Source organism: Lissotriton helveticus, chromosome 5_1 (assembly GCF_964261635.1).
Source record: "Lissotriton helveticus chromosome 5_1, aLisHel1.1, whole genome shotgun sequence".
Classification (NCBI taxonomy): Eukaryota; Metazoa; Chordata; class Amphibia; order Caudata; family Salamandridae; genus Lissotriton; species Lissotriton helveticus.
In genome coordinates this window covers 1,693,407,489-1,693,429,973 of record NC_136065.1, presented here as the reverse complement: position 1 = coordinate 1,693,429,973, position 22,485 = coordinate 1,693,407,489, and the positions used below count along the sequence as shown (strand labels likewise).

At 44.8% G+C, this 22,485-nt stretch overlaps 1 protein-coding gene across 2 annotated transcripts in view; it reads left to right on the top strand.

The window, feature by feature from the left end:
• LOC144755743 (dehydrogenase/reductase SDR family member 1-like) overlaps window positions 1-22,485 on the top strand; it is a 183,262-nt gene that overhangs the window by 90,911 nt on the left and 69,866 nt on the right. For both annotated transcript variants that reach the window (XM_078644949.1, XM_078644948.1), the window contains exons 4-5: window positions 1,390-1,469; window positions 7,502-7,634. In XM_078644949.1, coding sequence (XP_078501075.1) covers window positions 1,390-1,469; window positions 7,502-7,634 — 213 coding nt within the window. The remainder of the gene's footprint in view (window positions 1-1,389; window positions 1,470-7,501; window positions 7,635-22,485) is intronic.

Below are 22,485 nucleotides of genomic sequence, written 5' to 3'. Positions count from 1 at the left end.
CATCAGCCACCCTAAATCGGCCAGGCAGTATAATATGCTTCCTCCGACAGCCGATATGCCATCTCACCATTGGATTAAGTTTTCAGTCGATGGAACCAACAAGGGCTCTAAATGAGGCAGGCTGACCAAGGGTTTGGCAGACAGGGTTCTCCGTGATGTTTGCAACAGAGTACCCTGTCCACCCAATTCTAAATCCGGCCCAAAAATCACTAGTCATGCCCCTCTTGACTTAAGGTAAAACTGTTCATGAAGGTCTACACAATAACCATAACCAAAAATTACAAGGACTATTGTAAAAGGCTGCTAGGCGTTACTTTAACAGAAACCAGTCTGACCACATTACCCCGTTTTTAAAATATCTGCATTCGCTACAAGTCACTTTTCACCAAGTCCATGGTCCAATGGAGAAACATCTCCACTACCAGCAAATTCTGGCAGAAGAAGAATTTCCTGGCTGCCAATTCTACCAAGTCAGGTTCAAATAAATTAAACATGGCAGTAGATCTCTTAGCGTCTGGGACCACAGCTTTGTAACGTTGTTGATCCATCACTGAGGACCCAGCCAAACCATTTTCAAACCATGTCCACTTACACAAAAAGAGTCACTCTTCAAGTGTGACTTCAGTCACTCAGAGTCTCTGCAAATGTGCTGAAGTACCGATCTCTGCCTTGCCAAAGACAAGCACCATCTTCCTTAGAACAGAGGACATCCTCTGTCATATTCTTAGAACTAATGAGCACAAGATAGCAAGTTGGTGTTGAACCAAATTCCTTATTAAAATAATAATACCTAATTCTTCAAACATGTACTTGTGCACAAACAGACATAGAGCACTTCTTTAACAATAACATTATTCGCATAGGACCATCTTACACAATCATGACTTTACACGAAAAACACCACTTCATGCTCAATACACAAAAACATTTCATTTTAAACTTGAAATCACTCTTGTTTGTTTTACTTGCCATATCATTGAGGATGTTTGGTTTAGGTAAGCTGAAGCTGCTCTTGAGAGCTCACTCTAAAATCTCTTGGTATCTGGATGATTGAGATTAATGATACTGGATTATATAATGGGGTTGCAGAAGATGTTGTTGGTAGATGAATTGATGGGGATAGATAAAAAAATATGTTTGGGGCAAGCAGCAGCCTGATAGCATGGATGAAGCGAAGGTAGCAGTTTATATGACAGGGGGAATAAACTGGATGAGATAAAAGGAAGACAAGGAGCCGGTTAGTCTAGTCACCGATTCCCACACTTGCAAGGACCATTGTATTAGGAGGTTGCAGGTTGACCCTGAAAACAGAAGACCCAGTCATCTCACTCACAGTACTAAATCATGAACTTACTGATGTTTCTCCTGGAATTTTCTATTTCGTTTCAGGCAATTATGTCAAACATGAATAATGCGTTCTGGGAGTGCCCAGCTACCTATTGGGACAATCTGAACAACGCTGGTCTTAGGTAGGTACACAGTCCCCGAGGGACAAGACTGACCGATGGATTGAGATGCATGAAGCACATAGTGCAGGGAAGTAAAAGGGATTTTTGAGCCTAGAGACAGTTTGGCTGTATTGCACGCAATATTCCAGCACTACTCCTGGCATTTTGGTGAGCAAAAGGGAAACATTTTGGCAGGAAAATGTGTGCATACTGTCATTTGTGGCACTCACTAAGTGTAGGCGTGGAGGTGCATAAGATTCTCCATCTCGTGTCAATGAGAGAGGCGGTGCAGTTCAAGAATCTGGAGATGTGTATTGGTGGGGTGAAAGGGGAGGGGGTACCATCTAGGGATATAGAGTAAGGGCACGAATAGAAGTGTGTTGGAAAAAGTGTCTCAGAACTCAAATCTGGGTGAGTTGTATTTAAGTGAATGCCTTCCCCCGGGTTGTATGTCAGAATATCAAGCACAAACATATTGTGCTACAAAAGCATTGCACTAAAAACTATGGGGCATATTACCAAGGGCTAGTATCGCCGAGAAAGCGGCGATACAGCTAGATCCCTATTACCAAGGGCACTTTAAAGCCTAGGCCGAGCCCACTTTGCATGTCGGCGATAAACATCGCTAATGACATGCAAAGTGGGCGTTCCCACGTCCAACCACATGTAAAATGTGGTTGGAGGTGGGAACACCTTATTACCAAGGCAGGCGTTGGGAGACAAAAACCTGCGATAAACTCATTTATCGCAGGTCTCCCAACGCCTGCTCCGACCAGGCGTTAGGCATTGTTAACATGGGGGTGTGGATCATAAAGCTGAATCCACCCCCCCATATTATCAAGGCCCACATTAGCACATGAAAACAACGTTTGTTTTCATGCGCTAATGTGCCATATCGCCGGATTTCTAATCGCCTGCCTGATGCGCAGTGATAATTGCGCGCTAATTAGGCGATGAAATCCGGCGATAGCCGGCGATACGGAGATGTGCGTTGTGCATTTTGCAACGCACACCTCGGTAATATGCCCCTCAGACTGCCAAAATATTGTGAAGGTATGTATGCAAAGGAAAGTATACATTTGCTATTCATTACTCCACATCTACATACCTTGAAGATGTTGTATCAACAAGGTGTATATGTAAAGTTAAGAATAGTAAATCTGTATTTATTTAGCTTTACTTACCTTCACAATATGTTTTTAGTCTTTATTCCGCTAAGGTATTTATGTTCTACAATATTTGAAAACTAGACTTTCTGGTACTGTACCTCCCCTGGGATTTCTTGTGGCAAAGCACTTTTGAAAGATTGGGAGACCCTTGTACAGTGTCAAAAACTAATAGAATGATTGTGGCCAGACTCTCATTCTGTTCTTGCAGCTATGTCTTCATCATGCATACATTTGTCTTTGTATGTTCATTTCTGTACTCTACCATGCCAATCTCTGCTGCCCCCAGTTCAAGACTGAGGCAGATGTCATCAAATCTAGGTTGGAAATTCAAAGTTTTACTTTGAAATACATATAGTTTGAAACTTTCAGTTCGAAACTTATAACTGTTTGCCTTTTGCATCTAACTGTAACATATTTAGGGCTCGTACATATGCCAGAAATGTTTAGATGCCTCATACACGTATCCTTCACATTCTCTGCCCCAGTTCGCGATCAGGTGATGCCATTTTTCCGTGTGAAAGAGCTGATGATGGGAAAACACTCAAGGTGGGTCATCTACTGGCTAACATGATGTCGAAAAGGCCACCTTCTTCCAGTGCGATATCAACAGTATTTTTTTCATGTCTGAGAACATCATGCACTCCAGGATGTCCCTTGATGGGTAAATAACAAAGCTTTCCCCTGGGGACTGCACGACAAGGGCCAGCCTAGTGAGGCAATGCATTTTATTTTCCAAAGAGAGGCATTTGTTTTACTAGTTTGTTTACGGAAAATAAAAATATAAAAATTCAGACTGCTGTGTTTCCATGGCATTTTGATCATCTGGAACTCTATTGATGCCACCAAAGTGGCTTCCTCCTGAAAGACAAGAGCCTTTGTGGTAATATGTATATATATATCGCAGAATGTTTAAGATGCCTCATACCCTTATCCCTCCAGGTGACGCCATTTTTTCCGATGGCAAAGCTCCTGACTGGAAGACGTCATTGGCAGGTCATCTGCTGGCTAACATGATGTCGAAAGGGCCACAATTTTACCAAGCCATGCCAACTGTTTTTTTTTGTGTACGAGCCCAACATACTCACCACGGTGTCTCTTGACAGCTAAAAAATAGCAAAGACATCCCTTGGGTATTACGAGACAATGCCCAGTCTATTGGGAACAATGTATTGTTTATTTTCCAAAGAGAGGCAGTTGTTTTGGTGGTCTGTCTATTGAAAATAAAATACATATCAGACTATCATGTCTCCATGACATTTTGATCATCTGACACTCTATTTTTTGCCACCAAAGCAACTCCCACCATGGAAGCAGGGGCCGCTTTGGTTAACAAACCCTGGGCTGAATTCTTTACAAACGGCAACCGATCATGACTGTGCTGTAATGCCAGGGTCTAAATAATCGTCTTACTAAGTCTGTTTGGAAAAAAAGAAGAACAAGTTAAGGTAATAGTAGCAGTTCCGTTTTTTTAAAATGCTTCCTTACTAAATAATGTTCTAATTAAACATTTCGAAGTCATTGCTTTTCTGAATAATTCCCTAATTCGTAGTTGAGCTGTAATGCCTAAATCAGCAGGAGCCGCTGGCCGAAACCGATACACAAGTAATTCCGGGAGTCCACCCTCAGGATTTCTTTATCTCCGCATGTTTTACCGGGAAAAACCAAGTCAAATTCCTGAAGGGAAACTGCCCAGCTACGCAGAAAAACTGGCAGAAATTGGTTCTAATTCCTGCAGTTATAACACATTCCGAGCATCCAGACTCTTAATTGGGACGAATTCCTTGAAAACTCATGACCTTGGCGATATCGGGAATTCCCCAATGTGGAAAATACCCAACAGTTTACTTCGGTAGTAATGAATCTTCACTGTTTGAAATTATTGCTGCAATACTTTGCAATATGTGGTGATTGTGTTTTATGGATCAGTAGTTGCTGTGGGAATATTAAAGTTTGAGGGGCCCTGCTCATTAGAGTAATGTTTGAGAAATTGTAAGTGGGGTCTCCACATAGAAATAATTCAGTTAGCCAGGATTAATATCCGTTTTTTCCAGCTCGTAGTATGGAGGACAGAGACATTTCTGTTTGCAGAAAAAGTTTCTTTATTTTGATTCACACAGCAAAGACAGCCGATACGTGTTTCGCCCCCTCTTGGCGATTTGCGCCGGGGCTTTCTCAAGGCGCACCTTGTCGTTGTCTCCCGGGAGGTATTGACCTAGGAACGACCATGCCGGGAGGACTATAGGAACGAGGGCATCAGCCCATAAAGAAATATTTTACTACTGAAGATTTATATTTTTATATATCGGACACTGTACTTACCTTGAATCGAAATTTTTATGAGACTTATCCTATTGAGCCTTGAGAAAGCCCCGGCGCAAATCGCCAAGAGGGGGCGAAACACGTGTCGGCTGTCTTTGCTGTGTGAATCAAAATAAAGAAACTTTTTCTGCAAACAGAAATGTCTCTGTCCTCCATACTACGAGCTGGAAAAAACGGATATTAATCCTGGCTAACTGAATTATTTCTATGTGGAGACCACACTTACAATTTCTCAAACCTGTCTTTCTAACTTGAAGCCCAAGAGGTCCAGAGCTTCGAGTGTGTCTCCATCCACCAACTAATCGTACTTATTTAAGTGTTGTCCAAAGCCTTGAAACCCTTGGACCTTCTGTTACCTTTCCTCATTAGAGTATTGTGTCTTCCCATTGGCAGGAAAGTGAGGCCATCCAGTTTGGGAATCGGGACATGAATGTGATGAGAGGATGGAGGGAGAAGGATGCACGGCTCACTATCGCCTCTCAAAGTGTAAATCATGGGTCCTTGGATTCATAGCAGCCTGGCCAGCTCAAGAGTGTATATTCAATGGCAGCCTCTGGAGAGATCGGTAGTAATCGTCAGTGCTGGGTTTTGCTTAGATGTCCAGAGCACACACCCCACTCATCCAGGCCACAGAGAGCATGTCAGGGGGATACAATACACTTGAGGTGTTACTCACCCGGGGCACCGAGTGAGGAACCACCAGCGGGTACCCCTTGTGTCGACACTTTGGTCTTTTGTTTCCTCCATTGTCTCATTGGCCATCGTCTTTTGGGTCTTATCACGGGTTTGGATTAGATTGCCTCTTACACCATGTCATCTGTCTTCTAACGTTACAAACATTTCTTTGAGGTTTATGTGTTTGTGCCCTACAGATAATTTGTTGAAGCGATGATTGGCCTTTTTTCCAGGTTTGCTTAGAACAAGAACTTTGACAACTCTAACACCTAAGAAAATGAAGCATTTTCGTGCTTTTGTCCTTTCTGAATCTGGCCAAATGCTGCAGGAAGAGAATATTCTGTGTAGAGCTGCTCTAGGCTTGGCTCTAGTTAGGGGCACGTCTTTCCGTAATAAATGCACTGGGCAACAACCCTGCAAAGGAGGGTGTTCTTATGCGAGGGGGTACTCCAAAATGGCCCTCTTAAGTGGGTGCATGTGCTGAAGAGCTGGACACCGCGCCGGATTGCAGAGAATAATGTGCACGAGTGTCAGCGGGCAGGGCAGTTTAAAACCTCAGCTCCTTTCACTACCAGTGGACCTGATCTCTGCAAACAAGGCTGGGATGTGCTGCCGCAGGTGAATGCATCCGCTGGATGTCTGGATGTTGGAGGGCTTGGGACCAATGTGCCTCTCTCCCAAGGAGCACCCCAGGGGTGTGCAATGACTTTGTACCCCTTAATATGAGGTACACAATCAACATACCTCTTGACAGCCTTTTTGCCCTTGCAGCATAACACAGAAAGGGATGCAAAAGTGTATGTGGCTCCTTCTGTAATACCTTAATCCCCAGCGGTGCAAATAACAGAGGCAGATGCTTGTGTTTTTTGCTTCTGGGGCATTTTCGGTAATAGGGCCCCTGGAGTGCACAGTGGTCAGCAGCAAGCGAGCGGCCACTCCTGCTGTCAGAGATGCTGGCCTAGACCGAACCTCAAGAGGTGGATGTTATTCCAGTTCATTGCATGTTGCAGACACGATCCAAAGCTCTGTAGTTTGTGGTACTTTTCTGAAAACCCTTGGAAAAGTCCACACCACAAATATGCAGAAGAAAATGTCATGTCTTCTGCCGTGAAAAGAAAAAACACTTCCCCGTGTTTGGAACTGCGTGGATTGGAGTGCAGGATTCTTTGCTTGCCTTAACGATTCCCTGTAGAACTTAAATAAATATATATCTTTCATTGGTACGTTTTTGAGATCTACAGGTTTTGACTAATGATGCGTCATGTAACGTCAGATGCGTAGCTACCATAGGTGCAGAAGGTGCAGTGGCACCGGGGCCAAGAGGTCTGATTGTTGATCAATCAATCAATCAATCATGCCATTTGTATAGCGCACTACTCACCCGGGAGGCTCTCAAGGCGCTTGGGGGGAGGGGTATGCTACTGCTCGAACAGCCAGGTCTTGAGTTGTTTCCTGAAGGCGAGATGGTCCTGGGTCAGCCAAAGGTGGATGGGGAGGGAGTTCCAAGTCTTGGCAGCCAGGTAAGAGAAGGATCTTCCTTTGTACTTCAATCAGCAACTAGAGGGGTCAATTTTCTTCCTTGTATAGGGGCCCATGACACACTGGTTGTGTTCAGCCCTCGTGCATCCCTTTTAAACTGTGTGTAGGAAAGGAAGTGTGGGCGTCACTCCTCCACGGAAAACTGATCAGGAGACCTAGCATACTTAACTAAAGAAACCTGGGACAGCAAGTCATCGGCAACAGTGGTTAGATGTGCTCTTTTTTCTCGTTTGTTCCTGGGAGCTCTATTCTGTTTTTATCCTGTCGCCTTATGGCATTGCTTTCCTGTGTTCCCTCGCCTTATCATCCTGGACACATGGTCACAGGTTTTTTATTTTATTTCCCATCTAGGGGACACTACTTGTGCTCGGTGTATGCAGCTCAGATGATGGTGGAGGCTCGCAGAGGGCTGATTGTCGTCATCTCCTCCATTGGCGGACTTCGATATTTTTTCAACGTACCCTACGGCATTGGAAAAGCAGCAGTAAGTGTAATTGGGGTGTGAGCAGAGAATCAAGTGGGACTGACACACAAACACACGCACACACATATACACACTCTTTGTTTGTAGGTTTTTATCAAGATGCTTCATTGAGTTTTGTTGTAATTGTATTTATATGGCGCTTATTATTACTCCTGACGAGGCGTTGAATCGCTTTTCAGCAAGTAGCACGCTACTCCGAAACCCAAAGAGGATTAGGGCTGACTAAGTATAGGAAGATATTAAATTAATTTGACCGGCGGACACGTGAGTTTATTATTTGGATTGGAAAAGTAAGGTGGAGGGTTAAAAGAGGGAAGGATTTGTATTTATATAGCGCATGCTACCCCTGATGAGGTGTTGAAGCGCTTTTTGCAGGATAGTGCGCTACTCCAGAACCCAACCAGGATTAATGGGCAATTAGTAAAGGGAAATATGAAATTAATTTGAGCGGAGGACATGTGAGTTGGTTAGCTGGATTGAAAAGGATAGTGGGAGGATAGAAGAGGGAAGGGTCTAGAAAGCGTTTGTTGTTTTGGGGATCATCGCAGTAGGAGGAGGTAGAGGATGAGTAAGGGGGAGGTGAAGGTGTAAAGAGTCAGAGGGAAGGTTTTTGAAAGTCTTGTTTGGGAGATCTGAATAGTAAAGGTGGTTTGAGATGATGCAAGGAGGGGTAGAGGAGGGAAGAGTCTAGAAAGGGTTATTTTGGGGGTCGTAGTAGTAGAATGGGGTTTGGGATGAGTCAGACAGTGGAGGTAGAGGATATATTGAGAGAGGTATAGGGTGAGATAGGATAGTGGATTGGAGATACTGAATTAGAAGTAAAGTAATAAATATAAAAATACATAGGTACATGGGAGGTATGTATATATAAGGAATGTAAAGTATGTAGATTTGAGTTGTATTTAATAAACAGACTTTCAAGCATGGCCGTACTTCAAGTCAATTTATTTGTTTACATATATATTCCTGGATTCCGCTACTCGTTCAATCCTTTTAATAAACGGAATGAACCACCAAAATGTGCTTTCAGATGTTTATTTCAAGGTGCAAGTATCGCCACAACGCGTTTCAGCCCACCACAGGCCTTGATCACATATATAATATATACTTTTTTTGTTTTATAGTTTAATAGTAAAGGAATTGTAAATAGTTATGATGACATTTTTTAATTATTTATGCAGTGACCTATATATATGTTAAACATGGAATAATATAACCGTAAGTAATATGTACAACTTGTCAATCAGAACCAACAAATATCTATATTTTACAAACACAACTAGTATACATGTTTATAGAAAGGAATACAAATATATAGGTACACACCTATAGTCCAAACAAAGGCTCACATACACAGGGACACACTGCACATCTGTTTGTGTATGGTAGTTATGTGTGGAAGACCCAACTCTTAAGTAGTCTTCTGTAGATAAGGATTTTATCCATAGGATCTTCTGTTTGGGGGCAAAAAGTTCCATAGTTTGGCTGCTTGAACAGAGAAGGATGTGCCACCTATGATTTTTTTCTTGTATGGTGAGATTTAGAGGCAAGGTGCCAATCTAGAGCGGATGTTCCTTTGTTGTATGTATTTGGTTATTTTATTCCTGATGAAGAGCGGTCCTGTTTCTTGTATCACTTTGTAGGTGATACAAAGCAACTTGGATGTGGATCTTCTGGCGACTGGTAACCAATGTATGGCCTTCAAGGCAGGGGAGATGTGGGCTTGTGGCTTTATATATAAGAGTCTGGCAGCAGAGTTCTGAATCCGTTGTCGTCTTCTCATAGGTATTAAAGATGATCCGTGGTAGAGGCTATTGGCGTAATCGAGTTTAGACAGAAAAAGAGAGATAGTAGCCTGGACTCTGTGTGGAAATCCCAGGTGGGGAAGATGCTCCGCAAAGTTTTTATAGTAAAGAAGCTTGATCTTGCTAGTTTGTCCACTTGGGCATTCGTTGATATCTTGGAGTCCATGTTAATTCCCAGGTTTCTCACTTCCTTATGGCATTCCTAGATCGTCAGGCCAGATGGCGAGTGGGTCATAGTTTTTCCAGTCGTCACATGAGTATACCTGTTTTAGAAGCATTCAATTTGAGATGGCTCCATGTCATCCACTGATCAATAGCTGTGAGGCAACTGAACATTTGTGAGTTTCCAATGTCTTTGGGGTTTTCCAGTTTAAGGAGTATTTGTATGTCATCTGCATAGTTATAGAATGTGGGGTAAAATTCATTGATCAGTGCCGGTAATGACTTCATGTAGATGTTGAAAAGAATGGGTGAGATGATAGAGGCTTGAGGAACCCTTGCTTTTGTGAAGTACAGTTTGGATGAGAAAGGGTGGGTATGTATGACATTAGCTCTGGTTTGATGGGTCCAGTCAAGAGCAGTCCCCTCTATGCCGGCTTCGTAGAGTCTTTGTATTAGAGCAGTGACACTCAAAGTACGGCCTGAGGGCTGGATGCGGTCCTCCTGACCTTTACGTACGGCCCCCTGCTCAGCAGTAATACTGGTTTACTGTTTACTCGATTCAGCACTAACATTAAAAAGATGTTAAATAAAGAAGCAAACATTTATTCAATGGTTAATTGAAGTTAAAGAAAGGACTGCATTCCATAACGTTATAAACACCTTCATTTTTAAGGACATCTTGCAGCAAAAATGTAGAAGTATGATAAAGTCTGTTCAAAATTCTAAAGAACTTTTTTCCTCTTAGTACATCGGATCATATCAGTGCATTGAGAAGTATTTTTTTTAATGTGATAGTTTTCAAACATCATTTAGAAACATTCATTCTCCCCACCCCCACCTTGACAACAATGCCAATACTGAACTAACAGCCAGATTCATCAAAGGAAAATCGGCTCGCAAAGGGCCAGATTCTGCGAATCTGGCCCTTTGCGAGCGCTATTTTTGCATTTGGGATTCATCATCCCAAATGCAAAAATCGCATTTGTAGAAATCGCAAATTTGCGAAGAATTGCATTTTAGGAATTTCAATTAGAGATTCCTTAAATGCAATTCATGAACCATTTAAAAATTGCGAATTCGCAATCTGGGGCCGCTATTTACCGCGAAGTCTGACTTTGTGGTAAATAGCAAAAACTTAGAAAAATGTACTTTAGTGCATTTTTCTAAGTTGTATGTTACACACACACATGTCCTTTCGACATGTGTGTGCGCAACACCAGTGTACATGACCATTTCAGGGCTGCTACAGGGTGTCCTTTGGGCACCCTGGCACCCTTGAAATCGCTTCCTTATTTGCGATTCGCTAATTGCTAATCACAAATAAGGAATGACTCCCCATTCATTCCTATGGGACTTTAGGCCCATAGGAATGAATGGGAAAGCCATTCCTTATTTGCGATTAGCAATTAGCGAATCGCAAATAAGGAGGCTGTAGAAATCGCTATAATTATTGCGATTTCTACATGAATCCCGTTTGCGAGTCTTTAATAGCAATTCCTTAATAATCGCTATTAAGGACTCGCAAAACGGGACTTTGATGAATCTGGGGGTAAGAGGCACGTCAGCATACACTTAAAGCACAACCGGAAGTCATTTGTTCCATAATGGCACTGACTTCAAACAAGCTGTGGAGAAGGGCTGACCAAAAAGACAATCTGTACCTCGCTTTGAAGTTAAAATGTGGCAGCTCTTTTTAATGTTAAGGCATACAGAGCATGCTAATGTATGTAAGTATTAACTCTGGAAAATAGACGTTTAAGTGCTAATCAGGCAAATTAAAGGACCATCTGATGTTTTTTTGCCTGCGTCTAATCTGGGCTTTTGGTCTTTGGGGTCAATTAGAGGTTTAAAATATTAATTCTTTAAACATTTAGGGGCATCATTTGGATTTAATTTAAGTTGTCTGATAGTTTCAAATTAGAATTCGACTTCATTCTCATTTCCATGTGGGAATGATTAATAAAGACTTCCAGAAATCATTCTTGAAGCCAAGAAAACTCAGAACTCCAAAAACATTCCATGGGCCTGTACTAACGCATTTTTTCTGACAAACCCTTCAATTCAGTAGAGTTTGTGACAAGAAAATTAGATTTTTAAATGTACAAAACCCAATTCGTGATTTGAAAACATATTATCTAAATGGGTTTAGGAAATCATAAGAAATTGCTTTTTGGAAGGGGTCTGTTTAAGGCGTCCTTTCCAAATATCAATTCCTTATAGTTTGTATTAATGTTTTGCTACTGAAATGCAACAGCAGAAAATGCACTTTTTACTGACACTCCAAAGGAGGTGGTAACCTGTTCCCAACGAGGAAGGTGTCCCCAGGGGATCCATTCCACTTTGGGAATGCTCAAAGAAACAAGCTTTTAGGGGTAGGTAGTGCACCATGAGACCACTGCCTAATCTTAAAAAATGTTTTACAAACTTTGCAATTTTTTTGTTAACTCAACCCGTTCTCCGGAAAATGGGCTGCAATAAAAAAATTACCTTATTTAAAATCAATCACAGACATGATGATCAGCAAGTCAACTTCCCTGTGATGGCAGCCACTCGTTGTGGGTCGCTTTTGTAACCTACTTCATTAATATTCATGAGGTAGGTCAAATTGAGACCACTACTATTCAGTATTTTGTGACTCGACCTATTAGTACATAGGTTGGTGTAGAAGGTTAGGGTAGCATATGGTGCATACTTATTTAAGTGAAGCATCCTGCACTAATCTACCCAACCATTATGGTGTTTTTGAGGGTCTTAGACAACCTTAGAACGCTCTCTAGATGGTAGCTGTGGTGAGCAACCTTCAGGCTTAGTCTAGCAGGAGTGTTAAGCAGCTTGTTTTATCAGTACTAATCATATAGTGTAGGTTAAACATAAAAGAACCATACAGTGTAGTTATAAAAATAATAATATTTATTATACACACTCGCTAATACATTGGTATATCTCCTACCCGGAGATATAAACACAATAAACACAATATTTTGAAAGGAGAACAGGTAAGTAGCACAAATACACAGTGGTCTCCATGGGGAGAGCAAACCATATACTAATAAAGTGGAATGTGGAGTGCGACCACTGTTCCCTCTAGGGCGCGCGCGCACCGCTCCTGACCTCAGCGCGCACCACCTCGCGTGGAGCGCGCACACGGTCAGGACGTCGCGCCGCCGTCCACTTTGATAGAAGCGAGCGGCGCGAATGAAGCGCAAATGAAGTGGAGTGGTCGTGAGGCATGCAGGTAAGGAGGCGGGGGGAGGGATTGTGGCGCTTGCGGCTATGAGGGAGTGTGGGGCAGACTCTGACCTTTTGTTTAAGTATTGATGTTATTCAGACCCCCTTCACGGGCTCCGATTAACAGCAATACTTAAACAAAAGGCCAGAGTCTTCCCCGCGCTTTCCTAACAAAACCATAGACAGTTTCCAAACAGCTGTGTTTGGAAACTGCCTACGCTTTTGTTAGGAAAGCGCGGGGCAGACTCTGGCCTTATGTTTAAGTATTGCTGTTAATCGGAGCCCGTGAAGGGGGTCTGATTAACATCAATACTTAAACAAAAGGTCAGAGTGGCTGGGGAAACAAGCGGAACAGGAGGCAAAAGGGCACAAAAACAGGGAAAAACGAAGTGGGACAGACGGCAGAAGGGCACCAAAACGAGTGGGACAGAGGGCAGAAGGGCACCAAAACGAGTGGGACAGAGGGCAGAAGGACACAAAAAACAAGGGGAAAAAACGAGTGGAACACAGGACAGAAAGGGACAAAACGAGTGGAATACAGGACAGAAAGGGACAAAATGAGTGGGACAGGGGGCAGAAGGGCACCAAAAACAAGGGGAAAAAAACGAGTGGAACACAGGACAGAAAGGGACAAAACGAGTGGGACAGAGGGCAGAAGGGCACCAAAAACGAGTGGGACAGAGGGCAGAAGGGCACAAAAAACGAGTGGGACAGAGGGCAGAAGGGCACCAAAAACAAGTGGGACAGAGGGCAGAAGGGCACCAAAAACGAGTGGGACAGAGGGCAGAAGGGCACCAAAATCAAGGAAAAAACGAGTGGAACACAGGACAGAAAGGGACAAAACGAGTGGGACAGAGGGCAGAAGGGCACCAAAAACAAGGGGAAAAAACGAGTGGAACACAGGACAGAAAGGGACAAACCGAGTGGGACAGAGGGCAGAAGGGCACCAAAAACAAGGGGAAAAAAACGAGTGGAACACTGGACAGAAAGTGACAAAACGAGTGGGACAGAGGGCAGAAGGGCACCAAAAACAAGGGGAAACAAGCATTTGCAATGCAATAGGTTTCGCATTATTAAACTTGGAGCTATTGGTGTTGCATTATTTAGCAATGCCAATAGCTCAAACTTTAATAATGCAAGACCTATTGCATTGCAAATGCTTGTTTGCATTTGTCACCCCGAGTGGGACAGGTATGCCTAGACGTGGGTCCTGTGCTTACCATGCCACTGGCGTCAAGCTAGCCTGGCTATTGAGGGGTGATACCCTGAATACAGTCCCAGGATGCTTGCTTCCGGTCCATGGGGGACCAGGCCTGGCATTTCGGGATGGACTGCTCCCATGGGGAGCAGGGTCAAGACTTATTTGCATAAGTCTTGGTCCAAAGTGGAATGACGTGGTGAGCAACAAAACAATGGATTTAAGCCCAGATCTCGGTACTGGGGTGAATGTTTGACATTGTTAAGCATTCTGTCCATCTATTGTTCTTTTTGCAGTAATCTAGAGATGGTATTAAAAGTCAGTAGAAATCTCTTAAAAGATATATAACCATTATAGTTCCATATTAGCCAGTTTCATTTCTATTCATATGCTGAAGTAGTGAGGCTCAATGGGTCCTTAGTAAAATGTGCACCGAGTAGCTACATAGAACAAAAATAGGGTAAAATATCCACTGTTGCATCAAAGAGGTGGAGGTGTGTACATTATTACAAGTGAATGTTATTCTCTACAACAATAAATATGCATAGTCACAAACATAAATGCGGGGGGAGTCGAAGGTAGCGCTTCTTACTGTACGTGAGCTGTCATCACTGTGGCACGCAATCGGCGGCAGGTGAGAGGCGAGGGTGTCACCGCGCCGACTGGGGGCACGTGAGTCACCGCCTACTGCTAATGCGTCCCTAGAAACCAAACCCAAGCCCATGTCACTTTCTGTAAGGAGGCAACTCACTCATCGCCTGCCCGTCCCCGAGGACTCCGCCTGCACGCCCCCGTCGTCTGCGCATGCCTTTTTAATTACCGGATCCTTCGCGGAGAGGTAGTGCATGGAGGATGCAAAGCTGGCCCCAAAGCCTGGCATGGATCATCTTTCACAAATACATCTGAAAGATAGTACCGTGGGTTATCCGCCTGCTGCTGACATCTACGACTGCTCTGCAATCAGACTTTCGTTAAATGTGTACCATAGGAATGAGGTGTTAGAAAGGGTTTTTACAGTGCATCCGAGATAAGGTTTGTGGCTGTAAGCGCTATATAGATAGCACAATATTATATATTCTCGTTGTCCACTTCCCAGGGTTTGTCTACAACAGGGCCATTTGGATCTGAGAACAAGTGCCGGTTGGGGGCAGTACAGCCAATGGCAAGGTTAGGCCGCGAAACCGAAACCACGCTTGTAGCGCAGGAGACGTTGGCTGTCCCTGCACAAGCTGTGATGAGAAGACACGCCAAACCGAGGTAGGGGATGTGTGTGTGTAAGCGCCGGGGGTTCTGTATGTATGTGTGTGTGTGTGTGTGTGTGTGTGTGTGTGCGTGCGTGCGTGTGTGTATGCGCGGCTGCGGGGGGGTTCTCTATGTGTGTGTGTGCGTGAGTGTGTATGCGCGGCGGCGTTCTCTATGTGTGTGTGTGTGCGTGTGTGTATGCGCGGCGGCGGGGGGTTTGGGGGGGTTCTCTATGTGTGTGTGTGTGTGTGTGTGTGTATGCGTGGCGGCGGGGGGGGGGGGTGTCTGTATGTGTGTGTGTGCGTGCGTGTGTGTGTGCTTCCAAGGAGCCATGGGAGACAGGAAGCGCGCCTGACCTGATCCGTTTGTCTCCTGTCTCCCTTGACTCCTTGAAAGCAGAAACGATTACAATAGAGTTTGCAGCGATGATCGCTTCGCGACCGGTTCGCAGTGCGAAACCTAAAAACCACAGCAACATTTATTTTCAAGAGCTGGTGCCGAGTAAAGACCCGCCCACGCAGAATATTAACGCACGATGATTTACTTGGAAGGACACACTCCAACATATGAGGATTAATTGTAATAAAACATAACACAAGACCAGCCAGTTATAAGGAAGTACATCCGATAAAGCAAGGTCAAGTGTGCCCCAAACCACACCATGCTTTCAGAAGGTTTTTTGTATGTGTTAAGTCCAGTGCTTAATTTGTGCAGGGCTGGTGGGCGCAGATGGCGGGCAGCTACACTCCTCTTTGAAAACTCAGGCTCGTGTTTTCCATTGTCAGACTTTGACTCAGGGTAAACGAGAGACCAGCAGAAAAGGGCGGAATAGAAAGGTAAACGGTGACAAATGCAGGAAGCAGGCATACCATGGGACCTATAGCAATGATACAAAGTTTCAGGAAGTATAGGAAAATAAGGCAAGAGGTGAAATCAAAATCAAACAGCTTTGATATTCAGCAAACCTGGCATGAGGCAGGGCCAGCGTTGGGCTCCTATCAGGAAAACTTTACCCCTTCAGCTAATTTGTGTATGTATATGTATATATACCTATATATCTATATATATTTTACAAATTCATTATTCACTCCCTACAATAAAACCATTAGTACAGCGCACAAAAGAGCTCCTAACGAGGCTGAAAGTAGGGCTCTACACATGCATAGGGTGTTCGTTGACCCATTAGAGCCACCGTCACTCAGTAAAGGAGGTGAATGAGGGTGGAACCTCTGTGCATGGGGGTTGTTGACACAATGAACAATGGACGAACGTTCTAAGAGGAGGATGCCAACACACAATGTCTATTAGTGATGCAGGAGCGGGCATTAATCAATGTTACTGCCCTGAGTAGTAAGCAATAAAGCTCAACTTTCAACCATCCATGAACTGCCACACACCCGCTGCCTCCAGGTGAGGGAGGCATGTATGCAGGGTGATTCCAAAGTTAAGCTACATCTTTTCAGGTTTAAAGGTGATGTGCGAATGGAAGTACTTGTTATCAGACACCTGTATGCCTCACTTGATCCCAGAGGCCTCGGGCTGTTCTTGCCAGAGGTTCGACCTTCTTTATTCGGTCCAGATGGAGAGAAAGCACAGCTTCCAATTGGCTCACAGGGCGCTTGGTGTGGTCTTCCTGCCCAGCAGCACGCACACCCTGGACCATGGGCCATCTGCAGAGGCCCCGCCCCCCGGCTGCAGTCCATCACCGCTCTCAGGACACTCCTGGGAGGAAGTGAGTGGGAATGAATCGGTGCAGTCCCCGGCTGCACGCGCGTGCGCAGTGAAATGCAATTATGGTAACAGAGCCATTGTCGAGTCAGTGGGATCAGAACAAAGTTTTGACGCTCGGAAAGGCTGTGGCATGTTGTGGTGACGGAGCCTAATGGGCGACAGAGCACTTCCTGGTGAAACTTTGTATGCGGAGGACACGTCATCCTTCAGCCACCGGTCTGGATTGGAGTGTGTATTGCTTCCAGGCGCGTGTGCATCATGGGCGACCCAGATCTCCCAAATATATTAACCTTCCGACGTCTGAATAAAACAAACTTATGTCCAGTGTAAGCAACATCCGCGTGTTTTATCCTGGGGTATTTATTTTCAACAGAAATAGCCAGGACTACACCAGAAACGAAAACCGGCCCAGGCAAAATGTCCAAACAGGCCCCATAGTGCAAGAGGCTATGATTAGAATGGGGTCGTGGGCGCATGGCTGTGTCATGGCAGCCTTTTCTGCTTTGGAAGGAAGCTCCTATGTGGCAGCCCACCAGGATAGTGCCCGAGTGGGTACCCCACCCCTCGCAGCTATGCCAGCTGGAAGAAAACGCGTACTTAGTCCTATATTGATGTATTTTACACATTAGTATCTTAGAAACATTTTTATAGCGCATATTCTGCCATTGGTGGGACCTCAGAGACGGCAGTACAGCCCAATGGCAAGGTTAGGCCGCGAAACCGAAACCACGGTTGTAGCGCAAGAGACGCCGTCGCCGTGCGTGTGCACGTTGGCTATCCCTGCGTAAGCTGTGATGGGAAGACATGCCGAGCCGAGGTAGGGGATGTGTGTGTGTGTAAGCGCCGGGGGGGGGGGTCTGTAAGTATGTGTGTGTGCGTGTGTGTATGCGTGGCTGCGGGGGTCGGGGTGGGGGGTTCTCTATGTGTGTGTGTGCGTGCGTGTGTGTATGCGCGGCGGCGGGGGGGTTCTCTATGTGTGGGTGTGCATGCATGTGTTTGCGCGGCGGCGAGGAGGGGTTGCGGGGGATTCTCTATGTGTGTGTGTGTGAGTGTGTGTATGCGTGGCGGCGGGGGGTCTGTATTTGTGTGTGTGCGTGCGTGTGTGTGTGCTTCCAAGGAGCCATGGGAGATAGGAAGCGAGCGTGACCTGATCCGTTTACGCGCACGTGCACATCACTTGTCTCCTGTCTCCCTTGACTCCTTGAAAGCAGAAACGATTACAATAGAGTTTCGCAGCGACGATCGCTTCGCGAACGGTTCGCAGTGGGAAACCTAAAAACGAGTGGAACACAGGCCAGAAAGGGACAAACCGAGTGGGACAGAGGGAAGAAGGGCACCAAAAACAAGTGGGACAGAGGGCAGAAGGGCGCAAAAAACAAGGGAAAAACGAGTGGAACACAGGACAGAAAGGGACAAAACGAGTGGGACAGAGGGAAGAAGGGCACCAAAAACGAGTGGGACAGAGGGCAGAATGGCACCAAAAATGAGTGGGACAGAGGGCAGAAGGGCACAAAAAACGAGTGGGACAGAGGGCAGAAGGGCACCAAAAACGAGTGGGACAGAGGGCAGAAAGGCACAAAAAACGAGTGGGACAGAGGGCAGAAAGACAAAAAAACGAGTGGGACAGAGGGCAGAAAGGCAAAAAAACGAGTGGGACAGAGGGCACAAGGGCACCAAAAACGAGTGGGACAGAGGGCAGAATGGCACAAAAAACGAGTGGGACAGAGGGCAGAAGGACACAAAAAACGAGTGGGACAGAGGGCAGAAGGGCACCAAAAACGAGTGGCATTTGGCGCCGCAGACACACCTGGTTTGGTTCCTGGCGCACATAGCCATGGTTGCAGCGCACAGAGACCCTCCACTGCCGCACACAGAGGAAAAAAATTAGAGGGAACTTTGACTGCGACCAAAGTGGAGACTGGACCCAGAAGACTTAGAAGAGCTGGGGGCTGAAGGAACAGACGTGGAAAATGAAGAAGCTTCAGTGTCGGAATCAGCAAGGTCCAATGGGATCACCAAGTGCAAGAGAATCAGAGTGGGCCCGAGCAGTTAGAGGACCCCACTGGAGCCAAAGAAGACCCTCAAGGGGACCCACAGGCCAAGGCACAGGAGTCGCAAGAGGACCTCGAGCAGCTCACCAATGATAAAGGCCCATAGTGCCGAGGATGTGGTGAGGACGAAGATCTTGGTAGCAAGAGATGCTGGAGGCTGTAAGTTCTTGGAGCCCGAAGATCTCTGAAGAAGAGCTAACAAGCCTTGGCAATGGCAGGGGTACTGTTACATCAGTTCCTACGAGGGATACTGGCCTAAAACTCAGATGAGAGGACAGTGCATGCCTCTAGGGAGTTGCAGAACCACCACCTGTGTTGCTGGACCTTGCAAGGTCCGGAGGATGTCAGGAGCAGCAGACCGGTCAGCTTAGTTGCGGTGCCTGCAGATGCAGGGGAGTGACTCCTTCACTCCAAGGGAGATTAATTCGGGTGTCTTTGATGCCTACAGACCTGGAGCAGAACTTGGATGGAGCACAGGCACAGACGACGCAGCAGAAGCCTTCCCAGATGCAGTCTCGGTTCCCAATGAAGTTCAAAGTGCCCAAGACAGTAGAAGTGGTTTGGGATCTGAATCTTGTGACACGACGAGTCTGAAGAGCCACCCACTGGTAAGCCCTTAAGTACCCAAAAGAAAGGGCTGGGACGGTTCAGGGGCACCTCCCAGAGGAGGGGCTGGACAGAGGGCAGGATACTCCCATGTTCTTTGTCCAGTTGTGTGCCAGATCAGGAGCCAACAACTCCCTGAACTGGTTTCAACTGGAGTATGCAAGGATGACACCAAATGTGCCCATCAAAGCAGTCTGGTGTCATTGGCACTCGCCCCCACCCCACCCCACCCCAATACACTAAGTGCTGTCTGGGAGGTGGTCACAACTGTGACAGGAAACCTGTTGTTCTACTTTGCCCTGCTCTGGCTTGGCTCAGCAGCTGGAGGGCAGAATCATATCTGTGGTCTGCAGCAGCATTAGCTTTCTGTTAAACATTCAAAGGCTGGTACTGAGAATACAGGGGGGCTCCGTAGGGGAGCCCCCCTGTACATGGGACCCTAAATCAAAGATTGGAATCTGTTTTTGGGTTGGATTCCAACATGTTTGATACCAAACATGACCAGTTTCGGTGAAGCCTATAAATAGTTAGACATCTCATAATTGACTTGATGTCCACTAAATGTATAAAATGGCTGACTGCTCTTGCAAAGCCTGGTGAATCGACTCCTGGGTTTTGGGCACCCATACTTAGAACCAAGCGCCCTGCCTTCAGGATTGAAAGGCCTACCTTAAAGTTGTCTTATAGGTTTTAAGTGTAGTGACCTCAGATATAAGGAAACTTGTATCTGTGGTGAGTGGTGCTAGCACCAGCTCACAAAGGCTGCAATGGCAAGTCTGTAGTCACAATTTGAGTGGTCTCTCATGGGTGGCATAATGCATGGTGCAGCCCATGGGTGAACCCTGGTGTACCTATGCCCTGGGTACCTTAGTATCATATACTAGTGGCTTAGAAGGGTACACTAGTAGCCAATTGGGAAGGTACCAAAGTACTTACCATAGTCCATTCTAGGGAGAGACCACAGTGACTGGGTCCTGATTAGCAGGATCCTAGTCTAAGTAGTCAGAAAACAGAATGACACCAGTAAAAAGTGGGGGTGACCATAAAGCATATACTACTTTCCTCCGCTTGGTTTGCAAAATACTGTTGGATTCACTACATCTTCACCAAAGCAGGGTCATAGGGGTAGTTAGAAAAGCACTCAAGCAAGGAAAAGTAGCCTAATAGCACCCGCTTCAAAACAAGGTTAACCATATCATTTCAGACCCTCACAAATAGCTTTGGAAGATGCACAGGAGAGAAAAGGGAAAATCAATAACAGATGTCAAGGGGAATGTGAAAGAAAAACAACTTCCTTGATACCACACTGTGACCAAGACCAACATCCATGTGACTGACCATACCCTGTAGGAAGCATAAAGGGCCTCAATACAGCAGACAATGGAAAAGAAAATATCTAATACAGAAAAATTTTAACTGCAGTACAGCCAGGGTTCTAATCGTGAGGGTGCACAATCTACAAAGGCACAGCATGACAAATTTCTCATTAAAATAAAAGACATACGCTCATCTTAAAGAGTGTTTAGATATAGCTCTTTAAAAAAGAGGCATATTTGTCTCTTTGTTGTAGACACATAGTAAATGCACAGACGAGTTCCACAAATGCACAAGACACAGCAGTTGCTGGGTTAAAGAAAGACAGAGTCACTGATAGTGACCTTAATGTGGGAGACCAAATCAAACACCCAAACAATTAAGAAAGGCTGAATCTTTACAGTTTAAGTGAGGATGCACATTTTCTTTTAGTCAGGTGCCAATAATTTTTAACTTTTGGATTATTCTCATTAAGTACTCCAGTGGATAAAACTACATAAAACACATGTATGTAAAATATGCATCTTATAGATATATGACTATAAAAAGCAAACACATTGACTCATGCATTATATTTGCATGCAATATTCCAAACACACACCTAAACCATCTCTAACTCCCAAAAAAACAAGAGGAGTACAAAGCCACTCTGTGATTTAGATAAGAGCAGTTTTTGCAGTTGTTTTTCCAAAAGAAAAGGTCTCCATTGTTCTGTATACCAAAGGTATTCAATAATCAAAGCAATTCACATATGGTGCTGATCATGCTGGGACTGAAAACAGCAACAAAAACTAAAAAACTGACAGTGATCTCACACAAAATAAATATAAATGCATATATATATTCACACACATATATACACACACACCCACACACACACACTGTACCCAGCTGAGGTTGGCCACCTGCAGAGAGTGGGGTGGCCATGCCGTGCGCTTCACCCTTGCTTCATACTGCCAAAGGCTGTGCAAAGTGGTGGGTGTGCATGGTCTGGCTGGAGGCCATAACTTGGGCCCCTATCATACACTGTCATTGACCTCAAATATTGCATCCCTCATGGCATGGTAAACAACAATATTGATGACATTTCAAATAACATCACTGATGACATCATCCACGGATACCAATGCCCTCGCCAGTTCATCATAATATAATTCCTTTGAAGAACAGCATTATTTACTAAGTGTCTCATCTGCGCTATTGATGTCACAAATAATAGAGAAATTAGATAACTATGGATACATGGCATTAGATTATTAATACACTCATAATAGTACATGCACTACTACAAAAAATTAACTGTTCTTTAAACATTAAAGCACTATAATCTTATCACAAATTAATTTTGTTTTAATAGACATGCAACAATATTGTATTAAAGATCACTGTAAGAGAATCAACATTCAAACAGAAAGTACCTCAGTAGTACACTTTTAATTACCACAAAAAAACACAGAACTGCTGCACTCAGTATCACACTAGAGAATACACTCCCTGATTTAAAAACACTTCCA